The sequence below is a fragment of the Gymnoscopelus microlampas genome (assembly GCF_963454915.1).
Source record: "Gymnoscopelus microlampas genome assembly, chromosome: 1".
Classification (NCBI taxonomy): domain Eukaryota; kingdom Metazoa; phylum Chordata; class Actinopteri; order Myctophiformes; family Myctophidae; genus Gymnoscopelus; species Gymnoscopelus microlampas.
The window spans coordinates 53401838-53419367 of record NC_139962.1 but is presented as its reverse complement, the minus strand read 5'-3'; the positions used below and the strand labels follow the sequence as shown (position 1 = coordinate 53419367).

General features: G+C 39.9%; 1 protein-coding gene across 3 annotated transcripts in view; it reads left to right on the top strand.

Annotated features, from left to right (window-relative positions):
• LOC311045869 (retinoblastoma-like protein 2) overlaps positions 1-13800 on the top strand; it is a 31989-nt gene extending 18189 nt beyond the window's left edge. For all 3 annotated transcript variants that reach the window (XM_084057932.1, XM_084057930.1, XM_084057931.1), the window contains 9 exons: positions 276-440; positions 2362-2452; positions 2676-2725; positions 4288-4464; positions 5088-5159; positions 5949-6012; positions 6412-6572; positions 8289-8537; positions 10975-13800. In XM_084057932.1, coding sequence (XP_083914058.1) covers positions 276-440; positions 2362-2452; positions 2676-2725; positions 4288-4464; positions 5088-5159; positions 5949-6012; positions 6412-6572; positions 8289-8537; positions 10975-11199 — 1254 coding nt within the window. In that variant the 3' untranslated portion in view covers positions 11200-13800. The remainder of the gene's footprint in view (positions 1-275; positions 441-2361; positions 2453-2675; positions 2726-4287; positions 4465-5087; positions 5160-5948; positions 6013-6411; positions 6573-8288; positions 8538-10974) is intronic.
• The last annotated feature ends 3730 nt before the right edge of the window (positions 13801-17530 follow it).

Sequence of the window (17530 nt, the reverse complement as noted above, 5' to 3'; positions counted from 1 at the left end):
GTAATAACAAAATTATTATATGTATTTGGGCCCCTCATTTGTCAAATAAATGTATATATAAAATCAAATATAAAATATAAAATAAAAAACGGTGCCCCCTCTCGGGGCCCACTGTTCCGCTTACCGACTCAAAAGCCTTAGGTCCCGTATCCACTAAGGCTGAAAACGCAGGGTGCTCGCCTAGGAGCGCTTCCAGGCACTCGAGGTGAAAATATTTTGGCAACAATGTGAAAACAAAACATCTTGGTGGACACGGCCCCTCTGCATTGTTCCAGGTGATAGAGCTGTTGCTGCGGGCCGAAGAGAGCCTGCCGGCCACGGTGGTCCGACACCTGGGTGTGGTGGAGGAGCAGGTTGTGGAGGTGTTGGCCTGGACCACCGACTCACCCCTGTGGCAGAGCATCACAGACAGCCAGGCCCCGCTTCCTGTCTGCCAACAGGTTAGTGGTGGTAGACACACAGTTTTACATGCACAAATGTATATAACTACTGTGTGTGTGTGTGTGTGTGTGTGTGTGTGTGTGTGTGTGTGTGTGTGTGTGTGTGTGTGTGTGTGTGTGTGTGTGTGTGTGTGTGTGTGTGTGTGTGTGTGTGTGTGTGTGTGTGTGTGTGTGTGTGTGTGTGTGTGTATGCTCGGGGACCCCTTGGAACCCCCTCAAGGGCCCGTGGGGGTCCCCGGACCCTACTTTGAGAACCTACCGGTCTCCTCACACACACGCACGCACGCACACGCGCAAGTGTTGATTTCGTTGACTAAAACTATGAAGAAAAATGTTGGTCGATTACCTTTTTTTCACTGACGAAAACTAAATAAAAACGTAATAAAAACTAAGCTATGACGACTAAAACTAAGACTATATTGACAATTTTGTTAACAAATAAAAACTAGACTAGAATGTCAGTGAGGGACGAGTGGAGAAGAGATCCAGTAGAACTAAAAGACAAGTAATTTTATGTTTGGTTGTGCTCGGGTGTCGCGCTCTGAAAATAGCAGATCTACAAGCTCACAACGCGTCGCGCTGTGATGCGTTGTGAGCTTGTAGATCGACTATTTTCAGCATGCAACCAAGTGTAAAATCAGCCATTAAGACGCCATCAAGGCACCGCCAACATACATTTTAGTCGACTAAATCAACTGTAGATGTAGTCGACTATAATTTTATGATATTTAGTCGACTAGAACTAGACTAACAGTAAAACATTTCAGATATTCAAAATATGACTAAAACTAAATGGAATTTTATTCAAAAGACTAAAGACTGTGACTAAAACTAAATAAAAATGTGCTGTCAAAATCAACACTGACGCACGCAAGCACAAACATAGACGTACACAGAAGAGCAACCTATCACTGATAAAGAAATATGTGGCCGTCAGTGTAGCAGTGTAAGCCACTTATCTCGGGTGTCACACATGACCTTGTAGGCCTGTCTGAATCCCCCATCACACTTCCTCCTGTCTCCTTTATGCTGTTTATCTCTCAGCTTTCCTACTCTTTGTCTCAATGAAGGAAACTCTCAATCTCTTTTTAAAGCTTCAATCCAAAAGTTTTATGTCCTCTCCTGACGGACTGAGAGAGCAAACAACGTACCGCTGAGCCAAGAAGGAATGCCTTGTCGACCAGAGGAGATATTGGGCTTATGAGCATCAGTCAGGGCTACTTTTCAACCTCTTGATGGAAGAGCAGGGAAGCCACCTCCAAGCACTGCAGATGTGCTAGTTGTATTTTATTCATATACTCTACCAACATGGATTGGTTAAAATAATGTTTTATTCATTAAAATCCTTTCTGGATTGCAGCTTTTAAAGGTATAGAGTATAAGTGATATTTATTTTGGTTAAAATCAAAAGTTTTTTGAAGCTCTATACTCTGATAGTAATCATTGCTATAGAGTGTTTGTTCGATAACAGGGGTCTGTCCCTGTCTCTCCACCTCTTTAATAAACAGAAAATACATGTTCAGGTGGGTTGCCAATTTCAACCAATCGGGAGAGAGCACCCCAACATTTTGTCTGCTCATTTATTTTTTGTCATCACTTCCAATTTCATTTGTTTATCTGTTGTTGTGTAAGAGTTCCATCTCCTCCTGATTCAGTTAAATTGGCATCCCAATCTGAAAATGCATTTTCTGTTTCCTAAAGATCTGGAGAGACAGGGAGACCCATGTTACTGAGCAATCACTCTATGGCAATGAGTATCAGAATATAGAGCTAATATCAACACTTATTTAAAAAGATCACACGCACACACGCACGCACGCACGCACGCACGCACGCACGCACACACAATGTATTTACATCCACCACCTCATTTCTAATTCAGTGTGAATTAGAGCTGTTTTTTATTCTCGTCCATCATCAGGTGATGCTCCCCCAAACACTTCCAAATGATGTGGTTCACAACCTTGGACAGACCCGTCCTGAACACATGGCCAGTGGACACCTACCAGGAGGTACAAACACAGCCACTACACATTATCATTCCTCATTGTTTCTCACTGGATTAACCCATTCAAACCGGGAAAGCATCTGTGTGTAACCACTTTAACCATTATTTTATACTACAAAAAATGTACTCCTTTCACGCTGTTTCACGAAATCACAAAAGAAATGGACTTGGACTAACTAATACGTTTTTCAGTCGTGAGATTAAATGTTTTACTTTAATCCATGCAGACACCAGGCCACAGAGAAGAAGCTCCCAGCTCTGTCTGTTCTTTCGCAAGGTAGGTGCCAGCTTGCTCACCTACATCTAACATCTAACATCTACATCTATTTTCCAGCACATACTATAACAGCTTCAAAATTCTCTGTTGAGATACTGTATTAGCGGGTACAATTTATCTTATTTGTATGCATAATCAGGTTTTGGCACTCGATTCAGATCATGTCAATCGGGTTAACAGCAACCAATAACAGATACGAAAATGTTATTGACTTTTCTTTTGACTTTGTAGCAGACCTTTTCTTAGGTGGTGTACCATCCACCCACCTACTACCAAATTAATCTAAAACAAATTATTTTTGCAAATACTCTTTAACCTAAAGCGGCACTCCATAACTTCCATGCACTACCTGGGATTTGAACCCCAGTCCCCCGCGCAAGTACAGACATTTCTACTGTCGGAAGACCATTACTGGCCTGGGCCGTAGCGTGACGGTCCAGGCACCCTAGGCTGCAGTGCCAGCCTGACAGCGTGTCGCGGGATTGACTCCCGCTCCCGACAACCTTTGCTGCGTGCCATCTCTCTCCCCATTTCCTATTAGCCTACTTTCACTATCCCTCTCTAAATAAAGGCATAAAAAGCACAAAATAAAAAAATAAATAAAAAAAAGGCCATTACTGTGTCTCAAGTAATCAACAAACCATACTATTAAAAATGGTCAAACATTGGCCAAATTGTCAAATATTACCTAAGAAAGAGGCAAGAATTTTGGCTATATCGGCTATTTTCACCATATTTTTCTGTGGAGCCGAGTCAAACTAAATTACATGCCTCAACTCCTACAATTCCAGCTTTTTAAGTGTGGTTGCAGCTTATCACAAAGGATGCAATCTGGGAACCCATTCGGTAAAACATTATATTCTTTCCCTTTTTGTTTTTGCCTCTGGGGGCGCCACCTCCTTTTTTTTTTGTAAAACAGGAACTCGGTTTGGCTCCTCCCCTTTCTTAGTCCACTTCCTCCCGGGTGCGTCTGTGATTTATTCCTTCTAACAACAACACTACATGTTTAGGGCAGTGGTGCTGACAGATTGAGAGATTTTACAAAGGATTTGACTGATGCGTTGTTGTGACTGACTGCTCTCTCAGGTGCAGTGGTGTAAAGTAACAAAGTACATTTACTCAAGTACTGTACTTAAGTACAATGTTGAGGTACTTTTGCTTTACTGGAGTATTTCCAATTGTCTATACTTTTACTTCTACTCCACTACATCTCAGAGGCAAATATTGTACTTTTACTCGACTAGCATTATTTGAGTTACTAGTAACTTTGCAGATATAAATGATTACATTATAAAACATACATTAACCACTTTAGCCCTATTTTATACCTAGGCTACTTGAAAATAGATGATCTGCAACACGTTGTGAGCTTGTAGATCTGCTATTTTCAAACATTTTATTACTTTTACTTTTGGTACTTTAAGTATATTTTGATACCAATACTTTTACTCAAGTACATTTTTTTATTCCAGACTTTTACTTGTAACAGAGTACTTCTACATTGCAGTATTGATACTTTTATTTAAGTAAAACATTTGAGTACTTTTTCCACCACTGCTCAGGTGTACAGCTTGATGAGCAAGCGTCTGAGGGACCTGTGCTCCAGGCTGGCCATCGGGGACGAGCTGCGTCTGAAGATCTGGACGTGTTTGGAACACTCGCTGGTCCACTGCACCCAGCTCATGCTGGACAGGCACCTGGACCAGCTGCTGATGTGTGCCGTCTACGTCATGTGCAGGGTGCGCTTCACACTACATGTTTTTATTTATTATTTTAAAACCATCTTAATGGGTGCTCCTGTTTAACCACTTAACTCATTCTGTGCCACATGACGTCTAGGACGTCACGTGGCCTGACGCCCTGAGCGCCACATGACGTCTAAAAGACGTCATGAAAAAAATAAAATAATAATAATAATTAAGAAAAAGGAAAAAAATGTTCAGAACCCAAGATATCATGATTTGAAAATATTCTGCTCCATTCACTCTTTGTTTAACTTCTTACTGAAAAAGGCTGTATCTCGGCTCCTAAGCACTCTTTTTGAATGAATTTTGGCTGTGGCACTCAGAGCCAAACTTCCATAAATAAGCTGGGCACTGAATGAGTTAAACCACAGCATCCGCATTCTGGGGATGTCAAATAGCAGATCTACAAGCTCACAACAACGCATTGCGCATTGCAATGCGATGCGTTGTTGTGAGCTATATTATAGAGCCCCGAGGGGCTCCGGTCGACCAAGTAAAGGGTTCAAGTGGTTAATGAGGTAATACGGTGAGAGGAAAAAGGTGTGAGGTGGCATTTAATGCAAATCAATTGTCGATAATGATATGTCAACTCTTGTTTATGTGTATTATTGTCACAGATTACCAGGACAGACATTCCCTTCAAGCGCATAATGAGATGCTACAAAACCCAGCCCCATGGCAGCAACAGCGTAAGTAGACCTGTCCTAATCTCATCCACCATGTCGTTGCTGTCGGGACAGAAACATCTTATCGAGGGCGCACGGTGGCGCAGTTGGTAGCGCTGTTGCCCGGGCTGGCAGAGGGAGAGTAGCGCCCACTCCGCCCAGGATTAGAGCTTAGGCAATTGGGTTATAAAATCGTGGGATAAGAAAAAAAAGAAAGAAAACTCTTATCACCATATTCTTTTTTTATCTCTATATACTTTTTGTGTTTTTCGTAAATTAATGCCAGGGCTACTTGATCATACTACAGTGTCACACAAAAGCATCAAAAGTGATTGATACTGATACATTTGCTATTTTTTAATCCTGAAAACTAACAGTTTTGGACATATGAGGTTTCCACCCGACAGAGACGATAACTTAGTCCTGTAAGAAGTCAGCAGCCAATTTACCAAATCTAGCATTATTCCTGTATTAGAGTGGTTATTTGTCACTCAGAATATCTTGTGACCACCTTTTGGCTTCTGACCCGCTACTTGACAAACATTGCTTTATTCAAGTTCTAAGATGCAGACTTTCACATGTCAAAAGGCTAATCAGATGGCTAATCATATCCAGCTAAACCAGCCTAAGATATCGTTCAGATATTGATTCTGCTACCGTGTCCATGCTGATTTGATATGATTAACCACTTTCGACCTGGCATCACTATTTTGGGCATGTTATTGTACAACAACAAAAAACGGAATTTCCCAATTAAAAACGTTTGCGAAAATAGCCAATTCACACACTCACAATGTGTCCGCCTTTCCATAGGTTTGCAGAAATGTGTTGATTTCAAGAAGAGTTGCAGAGAATTATCCTGCTGGGCCCAACAGCAGTAAGTATTGTAAAGTACTTTTACCCCATGTAAAGCTCTACAGTATATATACATTTGAGATATTATTATTATTATCTTCATGGCACTTTCTGCATTGCAATTTGGTAAGCCATTCTGGATAAGAGCATCAGTACAGTGCTACAGTAAATGCCTGAATTGGACATTACAGTTTGACAAAATTGTCACAAATAACCACATACTGTATTCCACGGTCCACTATGCTATCAGCATCTCAGGACAAGAGTTTATGGAATGTATTCACTACTGTATGTTTTACTTTTAAAATGTTGTTCTCAGCATTTTTTCTTTTTTATATTTATTGCGAAGCACATTATAAATCTTACTATAACTTCAAGTTCAGAAGCAATTCCCTTTTCTTTGTGACTGCAAATAACACAGACAGCAGAGAGAGCTTTCCCACTCCCGACACACCATCCAGGCATTCCACAGCTGACCAGGAGGAGAGAGGAAACCTCATCTATTTCTACAACAATGTCTACATATCACAAATGGAACCATTCGCCGTTCGCTTTTCCACAACTTCTCAAGCCACAGCTGGGGTAAGCTTTCTGTCTTAAAAATAATAATACATCTGAAGGTTTTCTGCCAAAATTATTCAACCCTTTTCAAACATTTTCAATATTTTTAATAATGTTTTATTGTTATTTTTCAAAAATAGACGGCGCACAAGCTGTGAGCTTGTGGATCTGGTATTTTTAAATAGCCGGATTGTGGTTAAAATGATTGTGATGCTATATTAACTACTTTCGCTGGGGACCCCCTGAAACTAACCCTCCCCTCTCCCCAAGGACCCCTGGGGGTCCCCGGGCCCCACTTTGAGAACCACTGGTGTACAGTACAACAATGTATGTTAGTTGAATTGTCTGCGAGAAGCAAGCAGCCGAGCGTGTGTGTTCAGTCAATGTTCCGTGGGATAAGTAAAACGGTTTACAAATGATGTTGTCAAAGGACACACATTGCTGGACCTGGGCCATTGGTTGTAGTCGAGGAACAACATCTTAACCGTCTCTGTGGATTCCATTCAATTAAACTTTATCAATCCACCCCTGCGGGCGCAGTTGATATACAGGCAAACTAAATGCTTTAGACAACAATTAGTCAACAGACATAAAAAACACAGAGAGAGAGGGACCAGAGAAATTGTGGCTAGTTGAGCGTATCAGTCCACTCAGGGCATGTGGTTTCTGTGAAACTTATAAAGGCCATTATGTCCTGGCAACCATAGTCATCCCAACAGCACAAATACATACAAATTATCACATTCAATCCGGGAACGCATCTCTGTGCCCCACTATGAGCTTGTAAATCTGCTATTTTTGAAAAAATCTTGGTAAATCTTTGAATGTACAGTTTTTTAAAGCGAACATTTCTATCTGTCAAATGTCTCAACAAATGTCTTAATTTTTCTGGAAAACTATTGTTGCTTTATCAGTGGTGCTCAAACTTTTTCTTGTTAAGGACCCCCCAAGATTATATGTTTTTGTCCGCCGATCACAACGCGTCGCGATGCGACACATTGTGAGCTTGTAGATCTGCTATTTTCAAACATTTTTGTACTTTTACTTTTGGGTAATTAAAGTACATTTTGACACCAATACTTTTGTACTTTTACTCAAGTAAATTTTTAATTCTGGACATTTACTCGTAACAGAGTATTTCTACATTGTGGTTTTGATACTTTCACTTAACACATTGGGTGGCAGCTTTTTTTCATAAAAACTTACGTTGGGTGCCAGCATTCTCCCCATTGACTGCGCTTTGCTGTTTAAAGCTCTAGACTCCACGACGAGCAAATCCACGTAAAAAAAAGCATCCATTCATGTTGAGCGATGACCCTGGCTACATCCTGGAACGATAACATTTCACTCGCAAGTTACAACGGGGGGGGGGGGGGGGGGGGATCGCGCATCGCCCATGACCGGTTTTCCCCACCGTAAACAGATTTGGAGAAATAGGCGTTTTAAAGAAGGAAATAGACAGGAAGCGGATGGGGAGCCATGTTTTTGTTTCCGGTGATCTATTTGGCCTATCCTTCTCAGGATCACAATGGGTACTCCAGCCCCTCCCCTGTGGAAAAAAACAAAAAAAACAAAAAGACAGCAAAACCGAATACCCTTCGGTTTTGGCACTCCGCGTAACTATTTGCAAAACCGAATACCCTTCGGTTTTGGCACCCCATCATGTGTTAAAGTAAAACATTTGAGTACTTTTTTCCACCACTGTTGGTAATATTGCATGTGCTCCTCTGTGCGCAGGAAGGCACTCCTCCCCTGACTCCATTCCCCAGACAGCAGAAAGGAGCTCCTCCGAGACGCCGTCCTTCCAGAAGACACTCCCTCTACGTAACACCTTTAAACACTGACGTCCAGCCCTCTGCTCCATCCGGCCGCTCCGCTCCGTCCGGCCCCTCCGCTCCGTCCGGCCCCTCCGCTCCGTCCGGCCCCTCTACCTCTACTTACCCACGAGTTGCACTCAACTACTACTTCTGCAGCAGCCCTTCTACGGTCAGTGCCACACAGTACAGATGTGCCAAAAAAAGAAAATGGAAAATGTTTTACTTAAGTAAAAGTATCAATACTGCAAGGTAGAAATACTCTGTTACAAGTAAAAGTCTGGAATAAAAAAAATACTTGAGCAAAAGTACAAAAGTATTGGTATCAAAATGTACTTAAAGTACCAAAAGTAGAAAGTACTCATTATGCAGAATGCCAGATTTCACAAGTTATCAAATAAATAAATAATACAAAAATCTTTGGAAAATAGCCGATCTACAAGCTCACAATGCATCGCATCGCTACGCATTGTGAGCTTGTAGATCGGCTATTTTAAAATGGCCGAAATATATATAGGGCGGGCTGAAGTGGTTAATGTATGTTTTGTAACAATAATCAAAAATGTACAAAGTAACTAGCACACTGAAATTGGAAATACATCAGTAAAGTAAAAAATACCTCAAAATTGTACTTAAGTACAGTACTCTACTTAGTTACTTTACACCACTGCAGATGTGACAGTCCAAAGTTTCAGAGAGCCTGCCATTGGCACTTAAGTGGAACATTAGTGGATTGTACGATGTAAATGTGCTATACAAATAAAGTTTGATTTGATTTGATTGTCCAAGCAAGGGGAGGGGGGGGGGGGGGTTGCCAAGTGTGAAATGGTGCCAGGTGCAAATTGGCCTAATTTCACACCAGGCAAATCAGGCATGACAAAGGGAAGAAAAAAAGTTGCGTTGGTGTCAACTGGCCTTAAAGGCATAGGCACGACACAGAGCGGGATGTCGCCCTGCACAGCTACAATCCACATTGCATGGAGTTATTTCTAATCGAGACAAATTCTTAATATAGATATAGGTAACAATTTATTATAAGGTAGAGTTGACATGACACAGAAAAGCTATTGGATCATCTGACTAAGACAAGATTTCTAAGATCTATTAAGTGTTTTTCACATCACAGAAATGTATATAACTGACATCACAAGGTCCAGAATTAGATATTAGACACTTCCCTAATGGGACCAGTTCCCCCAATGTATGATGCTTAAAAATGGTACAAGACCAGTTCTGCATAGGGAAAGCAAGCTTCGAAACCATCATTATTTCTACATTGTTGTCAGAAATAGACAAACCATCAACATCCTCCCCAAAGGAGTGACCTCAAGTTAAAAAGTTGAATTAGAGTGTAGATGGTTGGTGTCTATTTCTGAGCATCCTGTATCTCAACGTAAGTTCCGTGTTCATATTCTCTAGAGAGGCACCAAACTGTCATCACAGACCGGTACCCAGCCCGACCGGTAATTAGAAAAGAAAACAGTATGACAAAGTGCTATGTGCTAGGTCATAGTGATCTTACAGCACAGACATGTACTACACGTATAAATATAGACGTTTGCTGTTAAAAATAAGTAGAGGAAAGGTCATAATAATGGGTGAGAGACAGGACACATCAATTCTACTTTACACACAATATGCTTAAAGACCCAGATTACTTGAGGAATTAAAAGTAAGTGTATGCTGTTCATAACGACAGTGATTCATGAGACAAAATTACATCTAAATTACGTACATATTTATTGTAATAAAGAGAAAAGCGAACCGTAAAATGTGTGAATATAATGTGTGATATAATGAATACAGTTTGTTTCTAAATCATGGAAAGGTTACCAATAAAGACATTAATTCTCTCTGCTGCCACAAAATAAATAAATACCTATATACTTAATAAGAGTGCAATAAAACGGTTAAACTCAGCTATGGTTTAAATCTGAGAATTCAAATTCCCAAGAGGTAACAGAGTCAGTTCAGTTGCTACTACAGCAAGTAGGGCATTCAGGGTTTGAGGGGCAGCTAATTTAAAGGCATTTTCACCAAAGTCAGAGGAAATGTACTGTATACAGTAGCTACAGTACAGTTACTGTAGACATACTGTATGTAATATAATGTAACTGCCATTATTTTATTTTTGAAAAACTCCCAAGTAGTGCTGGAACAATCGTAAGTGTATGTAGTAGCTGGTAGTATAAACACTATATTAATATTTCCTGAACTCAAAATAATAAAAAACTACGAAATAACGAAAACTAGATTTGAAAAACATTTTAGTTAACTGAAAGTAACTAAAACTAAAAATCATAGAGAAATTTAGTTTCAGTCTTTGTCAGTATCCAATATTAAAAAGAAAATAGCCCATCTAAAGGCTCACAACACGTCGCTTGTAGATCTGCTATTGCCGCTATTTTATTGAGATTTTCAAATCCCACCCGACTATCCCATATTACAATTAAAAAACTAAAACTAATAAAAAAAACGTAACTAAAGCTAAACCTTTTCACCAAATAAAAAAGAAGAAAGAATTAAAACTAACTGGAATTGAAAACAGGAAGGCAAAAATCTGAAACTATAATAATAACCATGCTTGCTCCCACCTCCATCCCATGCAGCGCCTGCATGAGATCAACAACATGATCAAGGCCAGCACCAGGAGACGCTCCTCAAGGCCGCTGAAGCGAGAGGAAGACGAGAACAGAGAGGAGCCAGAGGAGGGCGTTCCCGCTTTGAAGAGGCCCTGCCCGCTTCATCCTTCAGCCTGGCTGACCCGCCTGGAGACGGTGGTCACCGACAGGAGCCAGATTCGGAGACAAGGCCAGGACCAGCTAGACGGCTAGACAGTTAGATGGTGCATGCATATTGCATAATATAATAACTGCAAAAGTACATACTGAATGCATACAGTATGTCAGTGGTTCTCAAACTGGGGTACAGGAACCCTCCGGGATAACTTGAGGGAGTTCCAAATGGACCCATTACCAGTCTGTAACAAATGGAACCATATGGACCCTTATCACACGTCCGTTTGGTTCCATTTGCGTGTACGCTCTCATGGGGGTCCTTGAAAGTTTGAGAACCACTGCCTGTTTTGTGCATTGTTGTCTCGGATTTGATTGGAGAAACAATCGGCAAAACAGTGATATTTTTTATATATGTTTTTATTAAGCTTTTGCAGATACAGGCTTTATGAAAAAACATTCAAAGAACCTATCACTGATCTGCAGCTGCTCAGTCAGGGGTATATATAAACTGAATGTTTGATGATTTAATGTCCTTGAGCTTCATGGGATTACTACAGTCACATACTGAGGAGGTGTTTGTTCAGCCTCTTCTTAAAGGCATGAATACTACTTGATGTAATGTCTCCAACAACCAGAGGGGGAAGAACAACAGCCTTTTTGTAGTATGATGCTTCTTTGACTACAGTAAAGATATTGTGATATATCTTTGATCTGTTTAGATCTCACTTATACCTTAGATGTCAGATTTAAATGCTTGTTGAGGTTTCAGTGTGAAACTGAAGTGTATATATATATATATATATATATATATATATATATATATATATATATATATATATATATATTGTGTGTGAGATCCGATCCCTCAGATTTTTCACATTCCAGCCTGATTGGCGAATTCCGAACATTTATTTTTTTCAAAAAGCATTTTTTTTCAGGCCCACACTAACCTACCTGACCTGGCGGAGACCTGTGCTCCGAGGAGCACTTTTTCTAGTTGAGCACTGGGGTGATGTTGTCTGTATGGTCAGTTCAAGCTACTTAGGTCATCGCTACGGTCATGCTTTTAGACTCTTAGGACCCTGTTTTGGGGAAATAGACAAACTGGCATACTCAATTCATCTGCAATTCTATACAACAATTTGAAGATTAATTTTATAAAGTTCTAGTGACATACATTTGTTCCAGGGACTCCTCCCAGAAGCAAAGATTTGAGTCTAAAAATGTTCTTTGTATATTTAAAGATTTGCACACATTTTCACAATAAATAAAAAAATAGCAGATCTACAGTACAAGCTCATAGCGCGGTACTCTGCGCGTATGAGCTTGTATATCTGCTATTTTTTAATAGCCAAAGTGTTAATAATGGTTAAAGTGGGTACACAGATGCTTTCCCGGTTTTAATGGATTTAGAGAGAAACCAAGCAGAACAGAGCAAAGACAGATGGAGACATTTTCAATTTATACTAGGGCGGAAGTGGCTCAGGAGGAGGTATAGAGTGGAAGTTTTGGAATCTGAAGGTTCCCGGTTCGATCATCCACAGCTCCTCCTATATAGCTATACGGGTCAAAGTGTCCTTGAGCAAGTCACCGAACCACTAACTGCTCCCCATGAGCAGGTTTGTGCCTTGCATGCTTTTCCTCATGCCGTCGGCGTGTGAATGTGTGTGTGAATGGCTGAATGTGAAATACATTGTAAGCGCTTTGGAGAAAGGCGCTATATACAAATGCAGTCCATTTACCATTTACTATAATACTGTACCTGTCTAGCTGTCTTTGACACTGGCCGTTACATCTGAATGTTTTGCAATCATTTTAGTCCAGGGGTCTTCAACAGAGGGCCCGGGACCCATAGGGGGGTCCTCAGAGTTACTACAGGGGGGCCTTCAAATCTTTGTGTGATATGATTTTTTTTGTATTACATTAACCACTTGAACCCTAGCATACAGTACCTATTCTGAGCAGATAGCAGATCTACAGGCGTTGTGAGCTTGTAGACCAGCTATTTTTGGCAAAGAGGTGTAGGTGTAGAGGGAAAAAAGAGCAGACCAAGTAAAAGAAAAAATCTGAAACACTATTTTATACAATACAATATGTAGTGGGGGGGGGGTGCCTGCTTCATCTCTCTCAGCTAAGGGGTCCTTGGCCTGAACATTTTGAAGACCCCTGTTTTAGACAAAAGCTTATGGGTAGTCGATTTGTAAATCAGAATATATATATATGTATATATAGCTTTATTTTTAGTCGTCTGCCATTTCGGTAGACCAATCAATGACTTTGTTGTTCAACAGAAAGTCAGGTGTTTTTTTCTGGATGTAAAAAAACATTTTGATAAAGTGGACTATTTAATAGTCCACCGTACATACACAATCACATTAAGTTGTATTTCTCTTAAGTAGCCTGATGGTAGAGTTACGATTCTACTGTTTTTAAATTAAAGTTACATTTGGTAATATTTGGTAATCTGGAAATGTAATCTGGCAATAGCTAAATCATTGCACCAACCGCACTAAAGTATATTCATAAACTATATATATATATATATATATTTTTATTTTTTTTGTCATAGGCCTATGCTGTTTATTATCACGATGTCATGATGTCTGTGCCTTTCAGTCACAACTACAAATACGTATTACTATAATGAAATTAAAATTATTTTAAACAAATATGAGGTTACCCTTTGGAAATAAATGAGTAAATACTAAATATCTCTTTCAGTGTCTTCATATTGTAAATAAAAACCTCTTTCAGAACGTTTCAGAGCATGCAGCCATGCCCATGGTTCATGAGACAATGACAAATCATTTGTTGATCAAATACTCATAGCCCTACTTATTCACAAAGATGAGAAAACACCATTTGAACAACACTTCCATAAAATACTGTTAACAAGGAACTAGGGGTGTAACAGTCCAATTTATACATTTAATCTATTATAAACCATAATTGATTTGAATAAAAGGAATAAATAAATAAAGGAAAAAGAAGAATACAATAATCAATTTTAAAACATATCAAATATAGATGTGGTTAATCAGACTAATCCATTTGATTATAAAAAATCTAATAAAATATTATTTTTTAATCATTGATAGAAAAATATGCCTCAATGTATCGATTACTCAAATAAGTAAGTGATAGAAGACAATGGATAGTTGCAGCCCTACATTCAACTGCCCAGTAAATGAAATGATTGCCCGGGTGGGATTTCCCAAAAGAGTGGTGAGAGAGTTGGCAGACAGAAAGGTCTTGATTTAAAGCAGACTAGACATTGAAAACGGATGAGATTAATTCTGAGGAAGAATTCCAGTAGCCTACACTGTGGGTGCTCCATATCAGATTGAAATAAATGGTACAAATAAAAATAAAAATAAAATGTAACGACAAATGTAACACAGAATACTGTAAAGCAGGCTGCTTTAGGCTGCCGACCCCACTTTGAGGACCACTGATAAACTTTATGAGGGATTCACTGAGCCAGGTTTTACTAATTAGAATCGAGCATTCAACCAAACCGTGTAATACGTTTTTATAACAGACAAAACAGAGGCAGGGCTATGGAATGCAGTCACTTGGTTAGATTTAGCCATTTATTTTCCCAGTGGTGTCAGTAAAATGGTTAATTAGTCCCATTGCCCTACCCTGCTGCCTCCATTAATTAATATTATTTAACCAGAGGTGCGCTCGCTCTCTCTCTCTCGCTCTCTCGCTCTCGCGCTCTCGCTCTCTCTCTGCATTTTTGGAACTAGCTAAATTGAGCTATCTAGGATGTAATATTGCGTCATCAGAAAAGTTAGGTTGGGTAAGAACGTCCATTGTTAATTATTAGTTGGCAAGATAAACACATTCATGTTTAATCATAGGCTAGCTCTTTGATTCCTTTTCACCGGAGTGAATCAACTTCCAGTTCACCAGTCTGACACCAGAACAAAAGAGGGACGTATTAGGTTTCAGTTTCTTGGTGTTGCACAGCATTCAGTTTTCATGCACCACATACTGTAATCTGGAACAAACGGCAGGTGTGCGACCCTAAGTTCTTTTAAATATAAAAGTATATTCTGTCCTACAGTACAGTAACTATGACCCCCCCCCCTTCCCCCCAGTGGTGTAAAGTAACTATAGTAAATTTACTCAAGTACTGTGGGCTACTTACGTACAATTTTGAGGTATTTTTACTTTTGTGGAGTACTTCCAATTTGCAGTACTTTTACTTCTACTCCACTACATCTCAGAGGCAAATATTATACTTTTACACCACTGCAATTATTTGAAAACTTTAGTTACTAGTTACTAGATATAGATTATTATATTATAAAACATAGGCCTACATTAACCACTTCAGCCCTATTTTATACCTGGGCTATTTGAAAATAGCCGATCTACAAGCTCACGTTGTGAGCTTGTGGATCTGCTATTGTCAAACATTATAGTACTTTTACTTTGAGTACTTTAAAGTATATTTTGGTATTGCTACTTTTACTTAAGTAAAACATTTCAGTAGCCTACTCCCCCCTCCCCTCCGGTGATTGACAAACAATCTCTCCTCAGTGTTTTATCAGTAACCATGTCCTGGCATGCTACGCCAGTTAATTCTCAACCAACTGTTGCTTGGCAAGTAATCACAGAGAGGGAGGTCAGGTCTGGCAAACAAAGGCCTGGAAGACGATACGCAGGTAAAGCCACTCAGCAGGAGGTTCAGTGGTGGAAAGTAACTGAGTACATTTACTTAAGAACTGCACCTACAGTTTTGAGGTACATTTACTTTACTAGAGTATATGTCAATTGTTTTATACTTTAAACTTGGTAAATGGTAAATACTTCAACTCCACTACGTCTCTGAGGCAAGTATTTTACTTCATTACAATAATTGAATAATTGACAGCTTTAGTTACTAGTTACTTTGTAGATTTAGAGTATTATGACACAATATACATGAACCAATTTAGCCGTATATATACTTAGGATACTCAAAAATAGTCACTGTTAAAGCTCACAACATTTTGAGTACTAAAAGTATATTTTGAGGACAATACTTTTATACTTTTACACAAGACACATTTTGAATACAGGCCATTTACTTGTAACAGTAGAGTATTTCTACATTGTGGTATTGCTACTTTTAGCTAATGTAAAAAAAAATCTGAGTACTCTTCCACCACTGAGGATAAAGTCTGGACGTTGTCATGGGGAACAAGGAGCACCTGCTGCCACAACAAGGCCAAGAAGTGATTACGGTGGCGACCCTTCTGCTCAGTCTCTCCATACGCCTCCAGACATTCATCAGCTCAGCAGCCTTAGTACATTTACTCAAGTCCTGTACTTAAGCACAGTTTGGAGGTACTTTTACTTTACTGAAGTATTTCCGATTGTACTTTTACTTCTCTACTCCACTACATCTCAGAGGTAAATATTGTGCTTTTACTCCACTGGAATTAGCCTATTTGAAAACGTTTAGTTACTAGTTACTTTGTAGATAGAAATGATTACATTCTAAAACATACGTTAACCACTTTAGCCCTGTTTTATACCTAGACTATTTGAAAATAGCCGATCTACAAGCTCACGACACGTTGTGAGCTTGTAGATATGCTATTTTCAAACATTTTAGTACTTTTACTTTTGGTACTTTAAGCTACATTTTGATACCAATACTTTTGTACTTTGACTCAAGGACATTTTTAATTCTAGACTTTTGCTTGTAACAGAGTACTTCTACATGGCAGTATTGATACTTTTACTTAAGTAAAACATTTGAGTCGTTTTTCCACCACTGTTTGTGTCCCGCCGTGTGCCAAAGAGACCATGGGGTGCAACGCCAGCCGGTCCGCTAAAGTAGTGGACCCTGCAGACAGGCCAGAGGAGAGGCCAAAGTCGTCTGGCTCGGACAGACAACAGGCCACTGTGGTGGAGGAAACCGACAGCACGGCCAATAATAAAGATAAAGATGAACGACCGGTGGAGTCCTGCTGTGAATGAGGGGCCATCTTTTACCGTGTCCCCAAAAAACTGCTGTTCCGGGTAAGAGATCTGCAGAACTACATTAAAACAATGCTATCTGGTGCTAACTTTACCCCAAAACATACTGTGTCGACTAATCCTATGTGCTTTGTTGACTGGGGGTCCCCCAGGGGTCCCGTACTTGTCTCACAACACGTCACGTTGTGAGATTGTAGATACGCTATTTTGGGCGAATGTTCTCCCCGGAATACGGACGCTAAGGTTCATGTTAGCCTCGTTCCCAGCCTCACTCATCTGCGAAGAGAAGAGCCTGGTCACGATCTAAAGCAGAGAGTGTCTCGGAAGTCCTGAGTGGACAGGATTTCCGTCGTACGTGTTTCCCCCCGGAAACAATCTTTTGTGACCAATCACAACACTTGTTTCATTCACGGAGAATGTTAACAGATTTGTAAAGCATAAACGTAAT